The sequence below is a fragment of the Rousettus aegyptiacus genome, unplaced genomic scaffold (assembly GCF_014176215.1).
Source record: "Rousettus aegyptiacus isolate mRouAeg1 unplaced genomic scaffold, mRouAeg1.p scaffold_m13_p_1, whole genome shotgun sequence".
Classification (NCBI taxonomy): domain Eukaryota; kingdom Metazoa; phylum Chordata; class Mammalia; order Chiroptera; family Pteropodidae; genus Rousettus; species Rousettus aegyptiacus.
This window is the reverse complement of record NW_023416284.1, coordinates 88,397,784-88,414,563: the sequence shown is the minus strand read 5'-3', so window position 1 is coordinate 88,414,563 and position 16,780 is coordinate 88,397,784. Positions and strand designations below refer to the sequence as shown.

The 16,780-nt window shown below is 45.6% G+C and overlaps 2 protein-coding genes and 1 pseudogene across 9 annotated transcripts; all 3 read right to left on the bottom strand.

Annotated features, from left to right (window-relative positions):
- Nucleotides 1–27: 27 nt before the first annotated feature.
- Nucleotides 28–3,770, bottom strand: CUNH6orf136 (chromosome unknown C6orf136 homolog). 3 transcript variants are annotated; one of them, XM_016120657.2, is made up of 6 exons: nucleotides 3,559–3,770; nucleotides 1,827–2,228; nucleotides 1,448–1,536; nucleotides 1,059–1,259; nucleotides 420–489; nucleotides 28–336 (listed from the first exon to the last, which is right to left on the bottom strand). In XM_016120657.2, exons 1-6 carry the CDS (start codon nucleotides 3,628–3,630, stop codon nucleotides 223–225), a joined length of 948 nt encoding a protein of 315 aa, XP_015976143.1. In that variant the 5' UTR covers nucleotides 3,631–3,770; the 3' UTR covers nucleotides 28–222. The 3 variants fall into 3 exon arrangements, with proteins under 3 accessions (XP_015976143.1, XP_015976144.1, XP_015976142.2); XM_016120658.2 differs by lacking the exon at nucleotides 3,559–3,770 and adding an exon at nucleotides 3,247–3,449 and having other exon boundaries at nucleotides 1,827–2,035; XM_016120656.2 differs by lacking the exon at nucleotides 3,559–3,770 and having other exon boundaries at nucleotides 1,827–3,240.
- On the bottom strand, nucleotides 2,514–16,741 carry ATAT1 (alpha tubulin acetyltransferase 1). Of its 6 annotated transcripts, none has more exons than XM_036237927.1 (14): nucleotides 16,227–16,741; nucleotides 15,718–15,778; nucleotides 15,510–15,601; nucleotides 15,323–15,383; nucleotides 15,086–15,199; nucleotides 14,784–14,885; nucleotides 9,862–9,907; nucleotides 9,678–9,746; nucleotides 8,028–8,099; nucleotides 7,631–7,874; nucleotides 4,813–4,922; nucleotides 4,677–4,719; nucleotides 3,559–4,347; nucleotides 2,514–2,977 (listed from the first exon to the last, which is right to left on the bottom strand). In XM_036237927.1, exons 1-13 carry the CDS (start codon nucleotides 16,361–16,363, stop codon nucleotides 4,173–4,175), a joined length of 1,326 nt encoding a protein of 441 aa, XP_036093820.1. In that variant the 5' UTR covers nucleotides 16,364–16,741; the 3' UTR covers nucleotides 2,514–2,977; nucleotides 3,559–4,172. The 6 variants fall into 6 exon arrangements, with proteins under 6 accessions (XP_036093820.1, XP_015976136.1, XP_036093810.1 ...); XM_016120650.2 differs by having other exon boundaries at nucleotides 4,813–4,889; XM_036237917.1 differs by having other exon boundaries at nucleotides 4,677–4,889.
- LOC118605019 lies at nucleotides 12,860–12,978 on the bottom strand (annotated as a pseudogene).
- Nucleotides 16,742–16,780: the final 39 nt, after the last annotated feature.

The following is a 16,780-nucleotide window of genomic DNA, read 5'->3' as shown; positions in this document are numbered from 1 at the left end:
TCCAGAGAGTGAGACTTGGAAATTTGATCTAATATTTTCACTTTGACTTTATTATTTACACATTAAATTACACAGCAGCTTTACACAGCATGAGATGGAAAGGAAGGAAGGAAGGAGAGAAGAGCAGAGGAAGCTGGCCCTTGAGAGTCTTGGCTACCTCCACCCACCTCCTCCTCTTGTGCGTAGCAAGTCTTCAGTGCTGCCCCTACCCCAGTTCTGAGATCAGGCCTTGGGATTCAGGTATAAGTTGGGTTCTGGTTCTGACAGCCCCAGAGTCACCAGGGCTCCCACAAGCAGCTTCTTCACAGGCGTAGGGGGTGAATGTGAAGGCATCAGCTGCAAAGAGAAAGGTTAATGCCAGGTAATAAGATGTGCTGCCCCTTCGCCCCTAGGACTCACTTTGCAGCCCTAGGACTCACTTTGTCTAGGCGATGGCGACAAATGAGGCCATTGGAATTCAGGTAGAAGGTGGAATAGGCATCATAGGTCCTGGTGAAAGAAGAGAGAGGCTTACTGAGGGAGGTGACTGGTCTCAAAGTTTAATTTCGAGCATTTGTTTAAACTAGTAGTTCCTTTGCTACACATGAGATCACCTGTAAGAACTCTGAAAAACCCAGATGGTTAGGTTGCATCCTTTCCCAATTAAATCAGCATGTCTGGCACCAATATTTTTAAAAGATCTTTAGATGATTCCACTGTGCAGCAAAGTCTGAACCACTGGTTTGGGGCGAGCCTAAGAATTTCTTGGAATTCTACCGTCAGAAATTTACCAGGTCCTTTACCTAAGGTTGTGAGGCTCAATTTATGAGACAGGGATTTTCATTTGTTCAGTAAGTATCTGAATACCAACTATGTCCTAGGGAATATATCTGAAGCTGAGGTCAGATATTTCCTAATATACTCAAAATCCCTATTTTTGTTACACTGAAGTAGATTAAAACAAGATCCTACTCTCAAGGAGCCTGAGGTCAAGTCATGAAGGATTGGGAGACTAGACCATCCATCCTAAAAGGATTAGGAAACTGACTGTAGCAGGGGTCCTTCCTCACTTCTCTTACCGGTAAAGCTCTTCTTTGTCACGCTTATAGAAACGCAGAAAGAGCATGTGGATAGGAAGCCCCACGAGACGCCAGCGGGCTTGCAGAGTCCAGTTCTCGGGGTGGCGAGTCAGCTGTAGAACTTCCAACCTAAGTTGTGCAAAATAGTTCCAGGCCAGGAAGCGACAGAGAGTCAGTGACAGAATATACCATGTCCGGCCCCTGTGAAGAAAGGATGGGAAAGAAATCTCATGATGGCAGAATTAGAAAACCAAACTGGACTCTGTCTGAGGAATGGGTAACAATTGTATAGAAGCAGTGCATAACCTTTTTTCGTAAGTGAAAAGGATCAAGTATATAACATCGGGTCCTTTTCCTCCCCAAGGTCCTACCCATGCCGGGATTCTCACTTGGTACGTATGTTCAGAATCTCATTGATGAATTCCACATCCGATGAGTAGAGAGTGTAGTCATGGGAGTGAAGGAAAAGACTGGGAAGCTAGATAGAAGAAGAAGGCATCAGCTCAGTGGCAAAGAAAAGATGATCCTATTTCTGTTTTCTATTTTTAGTGCCTCCTTATTCCTCTCTGAGTGAAAGGTCATTTTTGTGCCATGCTTAACTTGCCTTACTCCAAACTGAGAAGCTTTTCTTTGGGAAATGTTTGTAAAATATTTCTATGCTTGCCTTGTGGTTCTCCAAGAAAGAATTCAGTTGACTGACCCTCTATTTCCAAGTATTACCTACATTCCTTCCCATTGTGGATAAAGGTCACTTTTGAACTGACTTACCTCTTGTCTTAGTCTCTCATACATGACAGCCAGGTGCTCCTCCATACTTGGATCTCCTGATGGAGTAGTAGGGGAAGAACGAGCAGTCCCAGGGGCTTGAAAAGGTATCAATGCTCCAGGATAGGGGCAAGGAGGTCCCTCAAACAGGCTCCTAAGTCCGTCCAGGCAGCCACTATGCAACTCAGGTCCGGGTCCCTCCTCGCCCTTTCCTGGAGGGACCACCACCCATAGTGAGCTGAGGGCCTGGACCTGAGGGAGAGGTAGTGGGGGAGCTCTGGGAAGCAGCCAGGTGGGAGGGTGAACGGGTGGGGGAGACCAGAAAAGAGGAGAAGACAGAGAAGTGGTAGTCGTGGAGTGTGGCCATAGGGGTGGGAATGGCAGAGCCCATGGAGACAGCTGGTCCTGAGGAGGAGGAACAGGGGGGGAAAAAAAAAAAGTAAGAATCTGACTGCTTAATGCCCCTTCATCCAAACTCTGCACATTAACATGCTTCCAATCCCACCTGCTTTTCCTGACAGAAGAGATGGAAAATGGGATGGATTCACCTCCATCTCCAGCAGGAAACCGTTTCCTATGACAAGAACCTCCCCAAAACATTAGCAAATACCTTTATATGTGTTTTAAGATTCCAATACTGTTGGGGTCAATTCCACCCCTCTTACAAATATACATGTTTGAAGAATCAACAAATGAATAACAAGTTTTATTGCACTATGGATGAAATGATATGCCCTTAACATAACTCCATAATTAAGTGCGTAAGGCACGTGTTGTATAGAGAAAAAAACACCCAATTGAATAGGATACATTTCTTGAGTACCAATTCTATCGTGTGACCTTAGGCACCCTCATTCTCTATGCTTGTTTCCTATAAAAATCCTCTTACAAACGAGGATGATGGAGCCACACCGAGTTATCATGAAGACTATAAATAATGTAAATAAAACCTTGCGACCTATAAAGTAGTATACAAAAATACGTTATCATTTTGGGCACCACTAATGACACAAACAAGCCCAGGAGACTTAGAAGGCTGGATTTCACTCCTCCTCGTTTACCAACGTTGAAATTACGGTGAAAAGGTCAGCCAAAGTCAGGCCTGACCCGAGTCCCTCGGCTTCTTCAGGAACCGTCAGGGGTGTCAGTCATTCCTGGGAAGGCAAGCGGGCCGTGCGGGTACCTCTGTCCCCCACCATGTCCCCGAGGCGCCGATCCGCCGGGGGCGTGGCCATCTTGCCAGCCTGGGCGCAGGGGTCCGAGCCGGATCCACCCCCGCCGGCCTTCCTGCCGGTACCGCTACCCGAGTGCACGAAGCGCAGGCTGCAGAACGCGCCCGCAGGTCTGTCTGGTGGGGACCCGAACTCCGGGGTGGCGCCGCGGCCGGGTTGAGAATATTTCCGCCCCCTGCCCTTCAAATCACCTCTAGACACAGGTAACCGCGGAGCCGCGGGCGATGTGCAGATGCGCCCAGATGCCCGACCTTCAATCCCGCTTGCCCACCCCAAACCCGGGAGAAACGACATCCCGTGAGCGCCACGGCTGGCAATGCCGTCTCCTCGGTTCCCGCAATCACGGGTCCCTCCGGGGACCGCCCGGGACAGGAATAAAAGGGCGGTAGGACGTCACTGCGCCTGCGCGGAACGGGGGCGCGCGCGCTCCGCCCTATGCGCCGTCTCTGAAGAGGGTCTCTCCCCGCCCCCTCGCCTGCCTCCCTTTTCCACCCTGCTCTCACCTGGGGGCGAGCCTGGTAGGCGCGGAGGCAGGGGCCGAGACGCCGGGCCGCCCCCCTGCTGGGCTGGTACATGATCTTCCGGGAGTAAAGATAGCACCTCCCGGATGCGGCCTTCGGCCTTCTCACGGGGTGAGCGCGCCCCGGAGCCGGCTTCTTGAAGGGGAAAAAGGGGGGGAGGGTGAGGGGCAGAGAGGAGGGAAACAGAGATGTTGCGCGCTTGCGCGTTGGGGCGGGTTCCAGACGCTGGAGCCCGGTATGCAGTTAAGTACGCCTGCGCTGGGGATTGGCGGCTGCCTTACAGCGCTTGCGCAGAAAATTAACAGGCCCGAATAATGCTCCCGAACTTGGACCGCTTGCGCAAAACCTGTGTGAGGATGAGGCTGAACTGGGTGCAATGAGAGGCGAGGTGAAATAATCAAATTTTTTCGTAACTCTCCTGATAAAAATAAATACTTTATTGCTCTGTTTAAAAATAAGGTACAAATGATTTGGCACTGATAAGAACGCCTGTTCAATGAATGAATGAATGAATATATCTATCTATTAAGAGGGCAGGCTTTAGTCATCTCCTGTAGTGAGAAATAATACTTTGAGGGTGAGACAGGGAGCTACCGTCACCATGGCCTGGTGCCGCGACGTTCCTGCAAGTTTCGAATGAACCTGGCGTTGAATGTGTCCCCAGCCATTGTCCAGTACTGGGTTGGTGGGGCCTGGGCCTGTGGAGGAACTGTATGTATGGATTCCTCCTCATACCCATCCTGTGACAAGACCTGTTGCTCACTGGCAGACCTGGGAAGTAGGGAGATGGAGAGTGGGTTATAGAGGTACTGAAGTGAAGATCAGGCTCTTCAGGGTCTATATGACTTTTGTGCAGAGGACACATGATGGGGTAATGAGACTGGAACCATTGGTGCTATGTTCAAATTTGAAACCCCTCAGACAGTGCCAAACGAAGTACCAGAGTTGAAAGAGGCTTGTAGGATGTTAGGCAGAAGGATTTGGGAAAGAAGCTGGAGTCCATTTTGGAGAATAAGATTTCAAAGGAAGGAACTGAGAGTGATGATAGGAAAGAAGACAGAGGTGGTGGGAGGCTGGTAGTGGAAGGGCTCAGGCCTCACCTATTCTCTGTTTCCTGTTCCCCCTGCTTCCATTCTTGGTTGCCTGTGGAAAATACCAGGCATGTGCTTGCGAAAGGTGAAGTAAGTAGTGAATATGGTGTACTTGATTTGAGGGTAAGGAGAAATGAATACTTACCTGTATTGGGGGATGAATTCAACCCCCCATGGCGGCTGTAGCAGCAGCTTTGGGCTACCAGTCCTGGGGGAGTCCCCCTGTAGAAGAAATGGGAGATGATGGGGAAGAGGCTACAGGATGAAAGATGAGTGGGTATGGAGGAATCAGAGGAGAGGTAAAGGAATAGCACAGGAACAGAGAGGGGTAATTATCCTTCCAATGGAGTTTTAATCTAAGCTGCACCCCAGAAAAGGGGAGGGAGCTCATTTTACACCTCCAAAGATTTTCTAGAGCAATCCTGATTTGTTGCTTTATTATTTCTAATTAGCATATGTTAAAGGCTAAATATGATGCAAATCATCTCATAAAGACCCACATACAGGCAAAATGAATTTGTTGGACCAGGTGCCCTGATGTTTGGTTTGGAAACCATGGTTACCTTAATTATAGGGAATGGCAAAGCTAAATTTAGAAGGAAAAGGAAGGGAGCCTTTGAAGAGGTGACAGACTGTTGGACACTCAACAGAGGTAAAGGATTGTCAAGAGGTCCAAGGGCTTAGTAGTGGAAAAGGCAGGAAATTTGGGAAGAGGAATCCAGGGAACAATAGATTGTTATCAGGATGCAATTAGTGGATCCCAGGGATGTTGGTAAATCTTGACATCTCAGCAAGGGCTAACCTGAGATAAAGGGTAGAAGTCACTGGGGACAAGCCCCATCCCGTCTGATCTTGGAAACTAAGTAGAGTCAGGCCTGGTTAGTACTTGAATGGGAGACCACCTAGGAAGACCAGGTGCTGCAGGCGTAAATAATAAATAAAATAAAAAAAGGGATTGTAAGGTGTCAATGTCCTTGCAATCTGTGAGGTCAACCAAGGGTTGCCTTGTCTACAAAAAAAAAAAGTCACTGGGGAGAGCCAGAGATTTTTGGAGGGACTAGGGGAAGTAGTTATAGAAGCCTACACAGAGAGAGATCCAGCAACTACATGAGAGTAGACAGAATCCACAGGAGAAGATCCAGCGATGAAGATGGGGATGAGCAGATCCCTTGCTGGGAGATCTGCAGATCTCAGCAGCCAGGAAGATGAGGGAGGCAGAGGTCCCTAGATCCCAGGAAAATAAGAGGTAACACAAATGAAGTGAAGCTGAGACCTTAAGTTGGTTTTTTGGGGTTTTTTTTTTTTTTTTTCCCATTGAAAATGTCCATTTAAAAAGCACAAAGAAATTCACACTTTATTTAGACAACACTGAGAGCATGAAAAAAAAGGAGCAATGAGTTGGGAGAAAGGGAGATCCTGCTCCCAAGGATTTGGGGAAACAGTGTGGGTACCTGATCTACCACATTCAGAGGGTAGGGACAGGGAATAATGTTTGGCAGGCACCCTGGGTATGGAGCAGGGGAAAAGTTCTTGCTATGGAGGAAAGAAGAAAGGAAGGCCAGAGGAGAGCTCCCCCTTCAACTAAAGACAATCTCACAAGACAGGAATATATCAGCATCTAGCTACCAGGGAGGGATGGATGCAAGAGGGGGGTTCCAGGAGCTAACATATCCTTGAATCAGACTTACCTTCTGAAACAAGGCTAAAAGTGACCCCAGGGCACTTTCTGGGATCTACCGCCAAAAAACAAACTCCCTGACAGAATCTGGGTCTGGGGAAAGTGGTAGTGTCTTTAGAAGTGTGGTGAGTCTTAAGAACCCCAAAGCAGACATAAACTCAGGGGTTCCCTAACATATATATATATAAAACATGTAATAAAGAGCTTGGCAATGCTGAATGGATCCCTTTAAGGAGATGGTAAGTCCCTGTCCTACCTAACTGGACTGCTCTGAAGCAGAACTCATTGGCTGGCATTGGCAGACTGAAAGGTTTAAGTGTGGTAGGTAGCACATAGTAGTATTAGGGCTACCAGGAGACCCTGTAGAGTGAATATGGGATTTATTCCATGGACAAGATTCCTTAAAAGGCTTCCCTTAAAAGGAGGTCCTTGGACGTTCCATGGTGTTCTATAGTCTTGACACCAAGCCAGAGTATGAGGGATCTGGCAGGGATTCAGGCTGTCTGTGGGCGAGTGTTCAGAGACGAAGTTAGAAGAGGAAGGGTGCTTCTATTGACAAGAAAAGCTACAAAGTATTAGGCCACCTGGAACCCTGACAACCCGGTTGTCCAAGAAATGGAAAGAAGGAATCCTATGTATGGGCTCTGCCAGATTCTACTGGATCCTAGGGGATACAATGAAAGAGTGGGCCTGGGGTTCTCAGGAAGAGGGGTCTCTGCCCAGTCAAGGTTTCCCAGGGAGGGGAGGGAGTTAGCTGTTTGTCAGCATCGACTCTCATCAGAGCGGGGAAGGGAGCTGTGGAAGGATGTTATGGACAGGAGGCAGGGAAAGGGAAAAAGGGAGGAAGAGAGAAAAACAGAGAAGTCAGAGGTGAAAAGAAAGCTAGGGAGAGATACAGGAAAAGCCTACTCTATGCCTGCTTGATAGGCCCCTGCCAAACAAGACACTGACATAGGGCCAGTGGCTCCCCATACTGTCAGACATTCCTCCTTCCCAGCAAGTATTACACCAAGATTTCCCCCAACTCAGGGGCTCAGTTATCCCGACCCATGGATCTGGGTTCTACCTTTCCTCCCAACTATCACTGTAAAACTAGGGTCCCTAGACTCTATATAAAGTCCAATTCTGCTCCCTCCTGTCATTTGCTTCCAGATTACTCCTGCAAGTATTCTCTGATATATTCTCCAAAGGTTGTGTCATGTCTGACGGATTCGTATTGCCCTTTGCCATTTCTAACACAATCCCTGACAGTTTTGAGGCACCCTAACCCTCCAACTCCTATTACCTGGTGCGGCGACGCTGGGTTGGGCTGCCCCCAGGGTCGGTAGACAGCAGCAGGCGGGCAGTAGAGTGTGGAGGGCAGAGACGAAGGGAACGCAGCAGCTCCTGCTCTGGCACAAAGGGGCGGAGGGGACCCCGTTCCGGTGAGTTTCCCAGGCTGCTGGAGCGGGGAGGTGGGTGGACTGGAGGTGTAGCTCGACGAGGGGCCCTGTTTAGGGGCCAAGGAGGCTCCATAGCTACCTTCAGAACTAGGGAGAGGGAGAATAAAAAGCAAGACAGAGAGAGGGAAGAGAGTCATGACAGCAGATTAGGGTAGAAAAGAGAAATCAGAGCCTTTAGAGAGAATGAATCCTTCCCTTGAATTAAAGCCCCCTAACCCAGACACCCTATCCCAGTCTTACATTCTCGGTCACTAGAAGAGTATGGCTTAATGTCTCCCTCTGCTCTCTTGGGTGGCAGCTTCCTCACTGGGGCTGGTGGTGGAGAAGACACAGGCAAGGTAAGCATTAGGAGACACAACTTTACACCCCTCCTCTCAGCCACTACCTCCACAACCCCAAACCTCTACTCCCTGACACCACAGTTCCTCCTGGGGAAGAAGAGTTCAGCTCCATTGCATAAGCAGCTCTGTGACAATACCATCACACCAAAAGGGAATTTGGGGGCAGAACTGGGAATGCTAGAGCATTTCTGAGGAGAGCCAGAAGGAGTAGGTCAAATGCAGAGTTAGGGGGAAAGATCCAAGGGGAGACTCTGGGGTCTGGGAGGTGAAGGAGAAGAGTGGCCAAGGGAGGTGAGCTCTTACTGTCAGTGGGTGCTGTCAGGCCCCCCTGGGATTCTGGGGCAGTGGAATGGTCCCAGCCGGGCCAATGAGGACCCCAGGTCCCTCTAGACAAGATGGACAAAGCCCTTGGTTAATCAGGAATTGCTTTGGAGAGGTCAGGAGAGGTTGGGGTGGGGCAGAACCTCTCCTTCCAATGCAAAGATGGGAAAAGATTTAAATTGTATTAGGAGGGAAAAAAGGATGAAGAGAAAACAAATATCTGGAAAGAAGTTACCAGAGTAAATAGGAGGATAATGTTTTGGCCTCCTGTCCTCTCCCTTCTCTACTTGCTCCCTCCCTATCCCTCTCAAGAAATTCTCCATTATGTGTGGCAAATGAGAGACTTCTCAGCGAATCCACATAAGCTTTATCCAGGGTCTCCCATACTATGGTCCTGAGTCTTCACCATCCATATTGGCTCTCACACACTCTCATATCCTGTACATAAGCAGGAATTAGATGGGGGATGCCTTGGAAACCAACTGTCATGAATATGAATTACCTCTCAGCACCTGACACTGAAGCTATTAACTGGTACCAGACTCTTTTTTGGGTGGTGGTTACTCCCTTTCCTGGCCACGGAGGAGGTGAGAGCTAGTCACATAGCCAGCTTAGGAAAGGGGGCCTCATCTCCAAGTATGCACTGCAGAGCCAGCAGACAGCTGTGCTCTTCCACCTTTGAGAGGCAGTGAGACAAGAGTGGGGCTCAGAGTGGGAGGGAACAAGTGTATGAAGATGGAATAGGGAACCTGAGCAGCATTTCAGTATCTCCTAGGTCTGGTTTCTCTAGATCAATTTCATTATTTGGTTGGAAATGTTATAAATTCTGAGCATTATTACCTAAAACTAATTTTAAACTTTGGGCCATTCATGTTACTATTATATAACTGGAAATGAAAGGGCTGACTATACCTGCCTATCTCTCACTGACTGACAGAAACCTGAGGGGTTTACAAAGGAAAGTGACTCTGGCCTATTTTTATGGACCTGAAGTAGCAAGAGGCTCCGTCAACATTAATCATCAAACAGGCTCCTAATCAGCTTGCTTAGTTATAAGTCTTGACAAGTTCAAATGCACTGAACTCCACTCAGGGCAAAAGCAATGGGTAATGACTCTGGGTTGCTTTAGAATTTCTCCACACTGCCCTCAGCTCACATTGTGTTCTGTGGCCTCTAACATTACTAGCCATCATGGCTCTACAGTTCCACCCATTCATTGCAGCTTTACCAGAGGGCGCAGGATCGATCACAGCAGCACCAGTGTGTCGAGTTGCCCTCAGGGAGGGAGCAGGGGGCCCTGTGAGGAAGGAAGCGGTGGTGCCCCTCAGTGAGGGGGGCCAGTGGGACCAAGAATCCACCTCTTTCCTTTCCCTCACCCCAACTATTTGACCAATACACACAAGAAAACTTACGATGTTGATGGGCAAAGAAGCCTTCAAAGATCACAAAGTTGTTCACCTATAAGACAAAATAAGCAAAATATAGTTGTCCATTCAGCCACTCAGAACATACCTGGGTACAGAACCCTGTGTCAGAATAACCACAGTTATTCTGTGGAGGAACAAAAGTCAGCTTTCCTGTCCTTCTTGACAGATTCAATCAAAGCTATGTAATTGAAAAGGACCTCAGATAGCCAAAACAATCTCGAAAAAGAACAAAATTGGAGAATTCACACTTCCTAATCTCAATACTACAAGCCACCTAAATAAAAATAAGTAAATAAAGAAACACGTAAGTAAATAAATAAATATATAAATAAAATAAAAAATAAAAAGTGTGGTAGAGACCTAAGAATAAAGACCTATGGAATGAATAGAGTCCAGAAATCAATTGATTTTCAACAAGGGTGCCAAGAACATTCAATGAGGAAAGAATCATCTCTTCAACAAATGGTGCTTGGATAACTGAAAATTCAATCCACATATGAGATAATGAATTTGGACCTCTATCTCACATCACAGACAAAAAAAAAAAATTACAAAAAATGGAAGAGCTAAAACGATGAAACTCTTAGAAGGAAACATTGAGGAAAATCTTTATGAGTTTGGATTATACAATGATTTTTTAAATATAACTCCAAAGCACAAGCAACAAAAAAAAAAATGGATAAATAGTACTTCATCAAAAGTAAGAACTTTTGTGCTTCAAAAGACACTATCAAGAAAATGAAAAGACAGCCCACAAAAAAGGACAAAATATTTGCAAATCATATATCTGATAAGAGTGTTGTATCTCAACCACATAAAGAACTCTTACAACTCAGGAACAAAGAACACGACTTAAAATATTTTTCTAAAGAAGATACTCGAATGGCCAGTAAATACTTGAAAATTATTAAGTCATTAGGGAGATACAAATCAAAGCCACAGATACCATTTCCTACTCACTAGGATGATTATTTAAAAAATAAATAAGTAAATAAGGAAAATAACAAACATTGATGAGACTGTTGAGAAATTGAAAAATTCATCCACTGCTGGTGCCGATGTAAAATGCAGTCATTGGAAAAACAGCTTGTTGGTTCTTCGAAAAGTTAAACACAGAAATGCCATATGACCAGCAATTCCACTCCTAGGTATATACTCAAGGAAACTGAAAATACAAGTGAAAACAAAATCTCATACACAAATATTCAGAGCAGTATTATTCATAGTGGACAAAAATTAGAAACAATCAAGTATCAATCAGCTCATAAATGGATAAATAAAACATGATAGATCCATATAATGGAATATTATTCAGCCATAAAAAGGAATGAAAGTACTAACACATGCTGCAACATAGATGAACCCCATGAAAACATATGCTAAGTGAAAGCCAAACATAAAAACCATATGTTACACAATTCCATTAGTATAAAATGTCCAGAATAAGCAATTCTATAGATACAGCAGATTCGTGGTTAACAGGGGTTGGGGGGCAGGGGAATCGGAGTGACTGCTTAATGTACCAGGTTTCTTTTGGGTTATTTTCTGGAATTAGACAGTAGTGGTACTTGTACAACATCATGAATAGACTAAAAACCACTTAATTATATATATTTAAATAGTTAAAATAGTGGATTTTATCTCAAAGATAGAACACACAGACCCTACTTTTAGGTTCTCCCAGGACCCAGGCTAATGAAGAAACAGTGTACAAAATGTCAGGGAAGGCATCCAAAACTGTCAAAACACAAACTTCAAAACAAAACATTAATGAGGCCAATGGTTTAAATATACAAATACTGAGAAAAACTAAGATTTAAGTAGGGTTCAAATGGGTGGGGTTGTTGAGGAAAGACACGCTGGAGGACAGGGTACCACTTTGATAGCTAGTAACTGATCATTTTAGAGTGATTTCATTATATTATCATATTCATAACAATCCCTGGAGTTACTACTTTAAAGAAGAGTAAAAAAGGCTTGGAGACATGGCTTGCCTAAAGCCACGTTGCTACAAGTGGCAGAGCTGGGCCTCAAGCCCCAGATTCTTGATTCTAGCTGTAGCACATTAGCCAGGAATGCGGTGTAGTCATTAAGAATAGGCTATGGGTTCAAATTTGAGCTCTACCACTTTTTTAGATGTGTGAACTTGGTCAAGTTGCTAATCTGCATAAACCCGAAATGGAGTCAATAATAGAACCTACCTCAAAGAGATGTACAAAGATCAAATGAGATGATGCTTGTAGATATCATATAGAGCTCATGAAACATTAGCCATTATTATTTATGTTCTATATTGCTCCAGTCTTACACATTACCTAATGCCAAATACGGTGCTTCTTCCACTGTTCTCTGCTTCCTCTGAATAGAAAAATATACGTAGGAGGACACTCCAAGTAGAACCTGCTTATCTCTCGCCTTGACCCTGCTGTAATGTCTACCAACCTATCCTCATCTTCCTTCCAGCAAGTACATGCCCAGTACCAGCCACACCAAACTGCTTGCGGTGCCATGACAGGTAATTTAAATACCTCTCTGACTTTGCTAATGCTGGTTCTTCTACATGAAAAGCACTTTAGCCCACTCACTTCTGAAAAACACTCACCTTTCAAGATTAAACATAAAGTCAAGCCTTTCCTTACTCAATCTCATCCCCAAGGGCATACTCACCACTATGTCCTTAATGCCTCTTCTGTAAGCATATCAATCAAATCACGTTACCATGGATTAACTGTTTATGCTTCTATCCAAGGCTAACTTGTCAACCCAACCCTTCCCATCTACTCAATGGCATTGTTTTAGCAATTCTCCCCACATTTGACATCATCAAATTTTCTCTCTGAGTCATTCTTATGCTGATAGTTCTACCAACTGAAAAGAATCAACCCCCTCTTGATACATTTCCCTCTTCAGCTCTTTACTCTATTTTTGTTTCCCTTAAAGCAGCATTTAAAAGAGTGGCCTATTCTTTTTTTTTTTTTTTAAATGCCTACGGCACCTGATCTTTCTAGGTGGTCTCCCATCCAAGTCCTAATCAGGCCCAACCGTGCTTAGCTTCCAAGATCAGCTGGGATTGGGCTTGTACAGGGTAGCATGGCTGTAGACTGAGAGTGGCTTATTCTTGCTGTCTCCAGGTCCTAGCTTTTCAATCTCCTAAACCCATTCCACATCCAGGCTTCCCCCCACCACTGTACCAAAATAGCTCATCAGGATCACCGTGGTCTCAGGCAGCTACATCATTTCTCTAACCTCTTATCTCACTGATCAGCAGCATTTGACTCAGTAAGCCATTCATTCTTTCCTCCTGGAAATACTTTCCTCATTGGCCTTCCAGTCACCTTACTTAGAAGTATTCATCTACCTCACTAGTTACTCCTTGGTGACAGTTAAGTTTGTTCTCTCCTCCTTGACTTCTAAAAAGTGTCCAAGGGCTCAAATTCATGGACCACTTCCCTATCACTCTTTGGTGACCTTATCCTGTCTCACTGCTTTCAATACCCTATGTATACTGAAAACTCTTCAACCCAAACATCTGTAAACTCCAAGGAAAGTCTCAACTGTATTCAACCTGGACTTATCACAGACATCTCCAATTAACGTATTCAAAATGGGGTCCTATGATTTCTTCCCCAAAGTTGCTCTTCCTACCATCTCAGTTAATGCAACTCCATCTTTCCATCTTTTCAGGCACAACTTGGGCATCATCCTTAACTCCTTCTCTCTCTCTTCCACAGAGACTCTATCAGGAAATCTTATTTGTTCTAACTTCACAATATTTAAAATTTGACCACTCCTTAACCATTTTTACTGCTACCATCTTGGTCTGAGCCACCACAATTTTTCATTAGGATTGTTGCTTCCTCACTGGTCTACTTGCTTCTGCCCTTGCTCCCCTTCTTTTTATTAGTAATAGCCAAAATTATCTAGTTAAAAATAAGATCATATCATTCCTCTAACTAAATCCCTATGATGGCTCTCCTTTCTTCTTAGAGTAAAAGCCAAAGCCCTTGAAATCACTTTTAAGGCCCAAAATGTCCTTTCTCCTCCATTTACACCTGAGCTCATCTAACATACTCCCGTCACTCACAGTGCTCTAGTCACACCAGTCAATTCACTCTTCTAGGCACTCTACCTCATGGCCTTTGCACTAGCTATTCTCTCTGCCTGGGATGCTCTTCTTCCAGACATTACTTGATTACCTCCTTTAACTTATAGCTCTCATGACACTTCCTTAGTTAGGCCTTCCCTGCTTATCCCATTTAAACTTGCAATCCCATACACTCCCATCCCCTCTGTGGGCCTCCCAAGCCCTCTTACTGGCTCTCATTTTTCCAAAACACTTATAATCAACCATAGTATATACTTGTTTATTATGTTTGTCTCAACTACAATATAAGCTCTACAAGGGCAGAGACTTTTATCTGCTTTGTTGAGTAAAATATTCTTAGTGCCCAGAACAGTGCCAGATGCTCAATAAATATTTGTTAAATGAATGGATAGCTTTAGTAACATTATATTGTATTTACTTATAAACCAACTACTTTCCCCATTTTAGACCAAGTATCCCTGAGGACAGGGAATGTACAGTAATCTTGGCCTTTAATAAATGCTGATTGAATAAGTAATAACCTGTGTAAAAACAAGGAGGTGAAAATGAGCAGCCGGATATGTTTGAGGTACGAACATATATTAGGTACACGAAACCACCATGATGAAGAATCAGAATAGATGAGAGTGAAATATCTGCAGAATGAGACACTGTAAAAAAAAAATCACTTAGTTGTATAAGATGAATCTCATATAATGAGGAATAAGAAGTGCTTGGAGAGTACCACCACTTTGCCCCCAAATAATAAATAAATTCAATGTGAAAGCTTAGTAGGGGGGATCTAGCCTCTGAAACCTCTAACCTGTGGGACTGTGGTCTCCAGGTTGTAGTGTTTATTTAGGAACTTCAGCAGCTTCTGTGAGGGTCGGTCAATGGCCAGTTGGTGTGGTTCAACTCGCTCCTTCTGCAGGGAACAGAAGTCTCAGGGTAAGAGAAGGTGTGGGGAGAACATGCCAACAGAACTCAGGAGCCTGGGAAGGGAATAGGAGGATGCTGGGACATGTCCAGAGGCAAGAGGGTGGAAGGCAGGGACTCTGAAAGGGCTCAGAGAAAAGGGGCCTTTGCTCTCCATTTTGGACAGACTGGTGAAAAGGTAAGTGTTACCTGCAACATATACTGGAAGAGTTCTTGCCCATGGCCATGACGCTGCAGTGATTCATGGATGTAAAAGTCCAAGATGCAAAGTGGTTCTACTTCATTGTGAGCCTCGCGATCATCCTAAGAGGTAAAAAACAACAAATACCTTTTAGATCCAAGTCATTGTTGTCACCTCCCACACTCCAGCACCTTTGTTTTCAGGAATCAAAGTATCTAAAACTCTCAGCTTCCAATAACACTCACCAGTACAAAGAGTTTCTTGTATCCAACTTTGAGGAAGCCAATAATGGCTCCTTTTCCAGCCCTATAGGATGGGGGATAAGGAACAAGTATCAACTATCTGAAAAGGGTAGAGTCAAAAAGAGAGAGAGAGGTGGGGGCGGGGGGAGGAAGGGATTAAGAACAGGACAGAAGAGCATTTGGCACTCACGGTCGAGCTGAAGTGTCTTTGAGCACATACATAACATGGCGGTTACTCTGCATCCTTGATGCACTGGTGATGGGTGCAGGAAGATGCTGGGCCTGCCAGGGAGATGAAGACAGACTTTCTGCAAGTCCCTTCCAAAGGATCCAGGCCTCCCTTATCTAGTGTCCCCAGGGAGGCCTCCCCTTTACTCCATCTAAAGACTATTGAATACCTTGGCAGAAGCCTTGCCCAGTTCATCTACAATGGTCATAATTTGCTGCTGCAGATCAACACTACAGAGAGGACATAGATTCAGATAATCACTGAATGAGAAAGCTCTGAGCAATCACTCCCAGGGAACCTGGAAGACAACTCCAACCCAGTTCAGCAACTAATACTGACTTTACCTTGAAGTTTTCCAAGTTTTTCACCCCATCTCTCTGAAACTTAAACTTTTGCCACACCTCCCTTCAATACGGTATACTCCCTCCTCCCTTGAGGTTATTGTGGGCAAGCAGGAAGGGCGGATCAACCACATCTTTTGGTTGGGACCACATATTTGGCAAATGGGTGAAAAAAAATCGGGGATTAACCCCATTAAAGCAAGGGTCAAAGGTCACCAACAGGGTGAGCCAGGACATCAAAAGAAGCAATACTAATCAGAGAAGGGGGCGTGGCGCCTGGACCAAGTTTCTAAAGGAACCGAAAGAGAAGGGCCTTGGGGCAGATTTGAGATGTCACCGGGCTGGCGTTGTGGTTCCGGGTCTGCGGGCTGGGGGCCGAAGGTGCTGGTCCAGCACCGTGATCCGCTCCGGGAGCAGCACGTCCACATCGAACGGGAACTCCATGGCCCATTGTGCGTGATGGCCACGCCCCATGCAACATCACTTCCGTCCCTCCCTCGCCACACGCTGCGCTGGAGTCTTTTCCACTTCCGTTTATCCCCTCCGTAGCTCTCCCCTCCCTTCCACTTCGGAGTCTGCATTTCTTGGTTGCGATGGGAGGGGTCCTGGACCCACCCCAACCCCGCCTTTCCTCCTGGCAGCCGGCCTGGGAGACCCTGCTGTTTTGGCCAGACCAGCTGTTCCTTAACAACAGCACTTCCTCCACTACTCCCAAGGCAGTCGATGCTGTAGCAATGCATGTTTCTTCCGTTTCATTCTCCAACCTTTTAGCCCCTAGTATTGTGAGAACACTGCCTCGGGCACAAGGGGCCCACAAAGGTGATCATGACAGAATGGCACAACTGCCCATTTCAGGTCTGCCCATTTCAGATGGCTTCTGGTCACAAGAGT

What these genes read in the sequence shown, in the direction of transcription:
- ATAT1 (XM_036237917.1), bottom strand. Translation starts at nt 16,363, where the DNA reads ATGGGGCGTGGCCATCACGCACAATGGGCCATGGAGTTCCCGTTCGAT. An exon ending in TGGAGACCACAGTCCCACAG is followed by an intron (nt 9,908 to 14,783) that starts GTTAGAGGTTTC and finishes TTTGTCTTATAG; the next exon opens with GTGAACAACTTTGTGATCTT. An exon ending in CTCTTCTAGTGACCGAGAAT is followed by an intron (nt 7,875 to 8,027) that starts GTAAGACTGGGA and finishes CCCTCTCCCTAG; the next exon opens with TTCTGAAGGTAGCTATGGAG.
- CUNH6orf136 (XM_016120656.2), bottom strand. Translation starts at nt 2,423, where the DNA reads ATGTTTTGGGGAGGTTCTTGTCATAGGAAACGGTTTCCTGCTGGAGAT. An exon ending in ATGAGAGACTAAGACAAGAG is followed by an intron (nt 1,537 to 1,826) that starts GTAAGTCAGTTC and finishes TCTTCTATCTAG; the next exon opens with CTTCCCAGTCTTTTCCTTCA. An exon ending in ATTCTGAACATACGTACCAA is followed by an intron (nt 1,260 to 1,447) that starts GTGAGAATCCCG and finishes CTTTCTTCACAG; the next exon opens with GGGCCGGACATGGTATATTC.